Raw genomic sequence first — 7,392 nt, 5'->3', positions numbered from 1 at the left:
GAACATTTAGTCCCGGTTGATAGATCCAACCGGGACTAAAGGTAACTTTCCAACCCCGGGCGCAGCCACGGCCCGGGAGTAGACCTTTACTCCCGGTTGGAGCCACCAACCGGGAGTAGAAGTCTACCTTTAGTCCCGGTTGGTGGCTCCAACCGGGACTAAAGGTCCCTGCCACCTCTGTCTGGCGCAGTAGCCGTTGGGCAGGGGCCTTTAGTCCCGGTTGTATCCACCAACCGGGACTAAAGGTATTTCTAGTCCCGGGGGCAAAAAATTCCGGGACTAGAGTCCATTTTGACCGAGGATCAAAGGTCTGTTCTCTACTAGTGGTAAGACGCGTACATCTTTATATCAAAATGGTGGAGTTCTGCTAGTGTTTTTAAGTAGTAATAATAAACTACTACTATTTATAGCACGTGGAAATACTTAATAAAAAGCATTTGATAGGAAAAAGCTTATACTAAATATTGAATGCAAAATATTAGGAGAATCTCATATCACTGGAAGAAGTTTTATATTATTCTAGTTGTGTTAGTTATTTATAACATATAATTGCATTGCCTCCTCATTCTTATGTATGGATGAAAACAGATTGGATATGGATGAATATAGATGGATACGAATACAGATATTTATTTTTATCTAGGATTCAAATTCGGATACACGAATATCAAAACGTACCGGATATTTAGAAATTTTTTTAATTTTAACACTTTTTTAAAATTAATTTTAAATCTAACACCGCTCGTTTTTTTCTCCAAATCTAGCACTTTTGGCCGCGCCTATTGCTATGGCGCGGCGAAATGCCTGTGCCGCGCCATGCATGGTGACACGGCGAGAGAGCTGATGTGGCGACGATCGAGGTGCTGATCGGTGACGTGGCAAGGTCTGTCACGCCACCGATCTTGGCGCGGCTCCGTAGCGCCATCCATCACGGCGCGGCAGAGAGCAGCCGCTGGAATCAATACGACGTGATGGGCTAGCTCCTCGTGGAAATAATTTCGCTTTGGAAAATGATTTTTTTTTCTTACAGCGGAGGACATTAGTCAGATGACACTGGTAGATCAGATGACGCCCCAGAGGCTGCGTGCCAGCCAGTGCCCTGGGCTGCCCCTCTGGGGTTTTGTCTCGGGAATCGCGGAAGAGAGAGACAAGAAAGAGGACACAGAAGAGACAGGCACCGCCGTTCGATCCATTAGTGTTGCGGCTGCAACGTGTACTGCTAGGTGTGTAAAGGAGTGAGGCATGGGCCCCCTTCTTTTGAATTTCGATGCCTTTTTACTAGCTGCTATTTTTTCACTAAAACAGATGTTATTTTTCTCTCTCTAAAATTAGTTAAATTAAAAATAGTTTGACTTACGATGATTCTATGAGTTGATTTATTTTAGGTATAGTCTGATGAGGTTTACTAGCTCAGTTCTATAAATGAAATGAATGTAATTAAAGAAATGTTTAGTTAAATATTCTTAATTTATCAAATTTATATAAATAATATTAACATTTAAGGCAATTAATATGAAACATTACTACATTAGATTCATCGTGTAATATAATTTGGTAGTATAATTATTTGAAGTTATACGTGTTGATATTGTTTTTGTTCTTTGTAAACTTATTTTTTGTTCTTATTTTCGTCCTGTTCTGCTGCAGCAGCTTGCCACCACCAGTTTAGTTCATATTATATCGGACGTTCGGATACTAATTAGGAGGACTAAACATCAGTTAATTATAAACCTAATTACACAGATGGAGACTAATTTACGAAACGAATCTATTAAGCCTAATTAATCCATTATTAACACATATTTACTGTAGCACCACATTATCAAATCATGGACTAATTAAGCTTAATAGATTCGTCTCACAAATTAGTCTCAATCTGTGCAGTTAGTTTTATAATTAATCTATATTTATTATTCCTAATTAGTGTCAAACATCGAATTTGACCGAAACTCAAATTTAGTCCGTGCGACCAAACACCCCGCCAATCTCATCTACTCCATTCGCCCCTACGCTCTCCACATCGTCAGCGCCGCATCAGACGTGAGGCTAATAGTAGATAAGAAAGCAACGAAAGCTGATGTTGTGCAGAGATGGCCTTGTAATAGTAGGAAGTATGGCTGGTATGGCCACAGTTCTTGTCATGCTGACTAGTATGGGCTTAGTACTAGGTGTACACCTATTGTACTAGATTAGAATTTGTATATAATCAAGTTCAAGAACCAGCTGTATCCTTAGTTCAGTAGCAGCAGCACTCCCGTGCGTGTGTGTGTTCGTGCTCTATGTTCTCTCTTCTGAACTTAATCCAGAAAGAAGGGTCCTGGGAGGCGTGTATGGATTAGATTGTTGACCGGCTATGGCCAGCGTTCAAACGGCCAAGCGCTTTAGTCACACTCACACATGACTTCGTAGGCTCGCAGGTCGCATCAGGGGCGTGGTGTGTGGCAGACTGACTGACAGCACGAAGCTTTACATTGAACATTGTGCTCTGTACCGTGAACCTGTGGCTCTGTACCGTGAACCCAGCCAGCCAGCCAGTCACAGACTCACAGTGTGAGGACAGCTTACCCCACGAACCCAGTCACGCGTCCCGAGGTAGGCAGTCCGCCTCGCGGTTGCTGCCTGGTGCGCCCACGGCGCCCCACACAGTTCTGGCATGGTGCCTGTGCTTCCTCTAGTCCTTTTGCTCGGTCGCCGCACCTTCTCTTTCTCTTCTAGCTCGTCATTGAGGCGGCGAGTAGTGCATCCACTATTGCATCGGGTAGAAAAAGATCGTTTCCTAAAACGAAATCATTTCCATGAGTAGCTAGCCCATGACGTCGCATTGATTCCAGCGGCCGTTCTCTGCCACGCCAAGATCGGTGGCGTGGCAGACTTTGCCACGTCACCGATCAGCGCCTTGGTCGTCGCCACGTCAGCTCTCTCGCCGCGCCACCATGCATGGCGCGGCACAGGCATTTCGCCGCGCTATGGCAATAGGCGCGGCCAAAAGTGTTAGATTTGGGAAAAAACGAGCGATGTTAGATTTAAAATTAATTTAAAAAAGTATTAAAATTAAAAAAAAATCCATGCTATTCGTGTACCAGATAGTCCACGATATGGTACGGACATTGAATGTTCGGATACTGTCATTAGAACCTCCTTAGGTCCAGTTTAGTTTGCCAAAAATTTTGCAAAATTTTTCACATTCTCCGTCACATCGAATCTTTGACGCATGCCTGAAGCATTAAATATAAATAAAAAATAAAACTAATTACACAGTTTAGACGAAATTCACGAGATAAATCTTTTAAACCTAATTAGACTATGATTGGACACTATTTGTTAAATAACAACGAAAATGCTACGGTGCCCATTTTACCAAAAATTTTAGAACTAAACCGTAAAACGGGCCTTAGTTGGACAGATGAGCGTGTAATACCCATACCGTTTTCACCCCTACTCGCCTCCGTGACTTTATGCGCAGCTGCAACAAGCAGCCACGTTGTACACCACATACAGAAATCTCCTGCCCTATTGACGTCTCTTGCCGTAACTTTACCGGCTCCTCGCTCTCCACACCTTCCCTCCCATTGCGATATACACAGCTGTGACCAGCCACCATTGCATGCACATTGCTAGTAGGGCGCCACTGGTCCAGCCAGCAGTCTACATCCCAATACACACTTCAGCTTTCATTCCTTGGCATGTGCACATGTGAACAGATTAATTGAGGAGTTAGATCATGTTTTCTTTGGTTGCATGTTTGCCAAGCTGATTTGGGGATTATCAAAGAAGTCTTTCATATACACTCCTATCCGAAATCTCTGAATCAGTTCTCTGGCATTTGGTTACCAGGCAAGGGGGCCCTTCCTAGCAAATTGTAATGTTTGTATTTGCAGTTGGGCTTTATGGACCACTAGGAACAAGATGGCTGTTGAGAAAAAGCTACCAAGAACTCCAACTGACGTGGTGTATGTTACGCTATCCTTACTGCAGAAGTGGATCATTATGCTAAAGGAAGCAGACCAGGAGCGCATCAAGCATGTGCTGGAGGACGTGAAGCAATAGACGAAGACTTTCAAGCCTAGCACTAGCATGGTGGAGATCTCGGATGTTGGCGAAATCTAGATCCTTTAGTGTTGTTAAGGAGTTGCAATCTGGTGTAGACTTTTGAGGCCTTCTGTTGTCTTTCGTTTATCTAGTTCCGTTATGGCCTTGTGTGGCTTATCCTAGTAAACTGGTAACCACAGTCTTGTATCGAATATTTGCCATTTAACTTTTTGTTCTCCGTCTTTACGCCATTATCCTTATGTAGTGTTGAAAACATCTGCCCTATTGCAACCATTCTCTTTGCTTTTTGCTTGCTAATAATCGAAGGAAAAATTCATACTAGGTCCGTAAGCTCAAAATGGGCCTCCAAAATCGGGCCCAGACCCATTCAGAAAAGCCCACATCTGCACCCTGTCCTTGCCGGCTCCGTCGACCGTCTCCCCGTGGAAGTGAAAGGGCCTTCGGGCTTCAGTTCCAGAAGATGCTGCGCTGGCGTGCCGTCCTGCTCCTCCCACTCCCACTCCCTCCGCCGCCTCGCTTGCTTCGCCGCCTGCCGCACCCGCGCGCCCTCTCGTCCTCGTCCTCTTCCCCGCTCCCGCCGCCGGGGATGGAGGCTTCCTACAAGTTCGGGCCCTACAAGATCGACGCCAGGGAGGTCTTCCACGCCACGCCCGTCTCCTACGCCATGGTGAATCTCCGCCCGCTGCTCCCGGGTGGGTAACACACATACCCATGCTCCCTCCCTTTCCACTTCACCTCTGATGGTTCTTGCTTGCTTCGTTGCTGTAGACGCAGCCACTCCCGAACTCACTGCACCGTAGTATTTTTTTAGCTTGGGAGTTGCTGGAACAGGAAGATTAGTCGTCGCGACAGAAAGTGGGGGAAAGTATAGAAATCCCAGCTTTCTCGCGGAAATATGGTTGATGGAAATTAGATTGACCAAACGTTGGGTCCCGAAACGCTAAATAAAACTTGTGTATTCAGAATCATGCCCTGCTTCTAACAAATTCGGCAAGGTAACAGTGTACCACTGCACCATGACCAATGGGGATTGTTTCAGTAGGCAAGGATCAATGGATCATGGGCATTGCCTTCTGTGTTTGGCTGGGAAACCCAACCCAATTCCTGCCATCTCATGGTACTTTATCTAATCCCTGCCTAGTGCCTACAGAACAAGCTAATAACAGTGTCATTCTAGATTTCCTCCTGATGAAACCTGAGACTACTGGCTAGTCCTTCCCTTAGACATTGCATTTAAGCTTTGCATATCTCTCAATCACCACATTGTATTTCTTTTCTTTTCTTTTCTCATAGACACTGCATTTAACAATACGAATCTTTCTTATGCAGGTCATATCCTTTTATTTCAGCGAAGCTGGCACTGTAATTTCTTGGAAGCTAGTTTTACAGTTTTTTCCACTCTGCAGGCACTGTCTAATGATTGCTCACTTCAGTATAGTTCATGAAGAGCACTGAAACAGATATGAAAGAAACTGAGCGATGGCATTTTTCAACAAACCTTTGCATTGGCTCTCTTATTTTTAGACCTGGTTATCTAGTCTGTCTATGGGGATCAAGTTAGCTGTAGGTACTCATTTAGTGAGGACTCTGTTTTATCGAGCCACTGACTTCATATTTGGTTCATCTTTCCATGGAGACCATCTACAACTCTATGCCATGATTATATGTTTTTCATATCATGCAACAGTTCCACTTGCAGAATAACTGTATGCCTGCAACTCAAGTTGACTTTATTAAAGCAATTTTTTTGTGACTCTCTGATTGGAATTGTTAAACATTTTTGGTTGTGTTGTCATTTGGTGCAAAGCTGTCATAACTCATAACCCACCTGAGTAAGTTTATTTGACTCAAAGATTAATACATCACATGTTGAGGAAAATGTGTTCTTCTATATGCATAATTTTTTCCTTGACAATACATACATGTTCTTGTGTGCCCCAAGCGTGAAGTGAAAAGATTCGCTGAACTAAGCTCTGATGAGATTAGTGACTTATGGGTTACTGCAAAGGAAGTTGGTGCACGTCTTGAGCAGTACCATAAAGCATCGTCACTTACCTTTGCTATTCAGGTGTGGTCTGTGCTTCAGTTTTACTGTTGTAGTCAGCCCATCCTTCCATTACTCAGTACTAAAATTATACAGTATAAAAAAGTGCCCAATTTGGGTGTCTAAAACGTAAATATGATGAATATTGTGGAAAATATCATATATGTTTATACTATGTCATACAGGCTATGCTAACTCCATTTTGTTCTTTTACTATTCATACCATTGATTAGCTTGTTATGGACTTATATTTGTTATATTATATTCTATGATGATGCCATGAGGTTTCTTATTAACAAGTGATATTACTTGTCAGGATGGTCCTCAAGCTGGCCAAACAGTTGCACATGTCCACATTCACCTCATCCCGAGGAAGAAAGGGGATTTTGAGAAAAATGATGAAATATATGACGCGGTTCGTGGCCCATTTTTCTATTAATCTGGTTATTTTATTACAATATCCAATCAAACAAAGCTTACCCTTTTCCTTGCTATGATAGATTGATGTGAAAGAGAAAGAACTGAAGGAGAAGCTTGATCTGGACATTGAGAGGAAAGATAGAACCATGGATGAAATGGCTCAGGAGGCCAATGAGTACCGTGCTCTTTTCTCCTAGAATTACATGATAGTATAGTGGTTAGTTTCTAAGTTGAGCTGACTGTTTGCTAGAAATAAGGCTTGCTACTTGTCCTTCGTTGTTGCACTTCAGTTATGATTGCGCACTGACATTGTGATGGTGTCCAGTTCTGGTGTTATGTTCTGTACTGTGGAGAAATAATCATTTGTTGCAAGGAATGCATTCCTAGTGCCAACTCTTTTAGATAGATTAGAAACTATTTTTTTGTGTGTACTACAGAGCGTCAACTGTTTTCTGGAAGAATTATGTCTTTACTGCAATCTTTTTCTTTGTGGAATTGTAAGAGAGGATGTACCATTAGTCACAAATTACCCTTTCAGCAGTTTATGCAGGATTAGTTAAATTAGATGTCCATCTACTGTTAAACAGAATTGATGAGGACAGAAAGATTGTGTTTAGTTCTTTAGTAGCGAGCTAAAGTTTTATTCTAGTGCCAACTGTCCATTATGTTTTGTTCTGTGCTAGGAGAATCTTGGTTGACTGTAGCCTTTTCACTGAATAAGTTATTTATTTGGATGATGCTTCTGTCCAAATATCAAAAGTTGATCTGATTCATGAATGCAAGATTCTGATCCTCTCTAGCTGTTGTAGGCCTAGTTAAGCTTTATTCCATGCCCCCTGCTGATGCTTATGTTGTACAGTAAGTTCTTGACAACTCAA

The 7,392-nt window shown here is 42.7% G+C and overlaps 1 protein-coding gene across 1 annotated transcript; it reads left to right on the top strand.

Moving 5' to 3' along the window:
* The first annotated feature begins 4,309 nt into the window (after positions 1-4,309).
* On the top strand, positions 4,310-6,975 carry LOC136508434 (bifunctional bis(5'-adenosyl)-triphosphatase/adenylylsulfatase FHIT-like). Its single transcript, XM_066503104.1, has 4 exons — positions 4,310-4,744; positions 5,972-6,118; positions 6,411-6,509; positions 6,595-6,975. Exons 1-4 carry the CDS (start codon positions 4,388-4,390, stop codon positions 6,709-6,711), a joined length of 720 nt encoding a protein of 239 aa, XP_066359201.1. The 5' UTR covers positions 4,310-4,387; the 3' UTR covers positions 6,712-6,975.
* The last annotated feature ends 417 nt before the right edge of the window (positions 6,976-7,392 follow it).

This window comes from Miscanthus floridulus, chromosome 15 (genome assembly GCF_019320115.1).
Source record: "Miscanthus floridulus cultivar M001 chromosome 15, ASM1932011v1, whole genome shotgun sequence".
NCBI classification, from domain to species: Eukaryota; Viridiplantae; Streptophyta; class Magnoliopsida; order Poales; family Poaceae; genus Miscanthus; species Miscanthus floridulus.
The sequence above is the reverse complement of the archived record's forward strand: the minus strand, read 5'-3'. Positions and strand labels throughout refer to the sequence as shown.

What these genes read in the sequence shown, in the direction of transcription:
- LOC136508434 (XM_066503104.1), top strand. Translation starts at nt 4,388, where the DNA reads ATGGGCCTCCAAAATCGGGCCCAGACCCATTCAGAAAAGCCCACATCT. An exon ending in CACTTACCTTTGCTATTCAG is followed by an intron (nt 6,119 to 6,410) that starts GTGTGGTCTGTG and finishes ATTACTTGTCAG; the next exon opens with GATGGTCCTCAAGCTGGCCA. An exon ending in ATGATGAAATATATGACGCG is followed by an intron (nt 6,510 to 6,594) that starts GTTCGTGGCCCA and finishes TTGCTATGATAG; the next exon opens with ATTGATGTGAAAGAGAAAGA.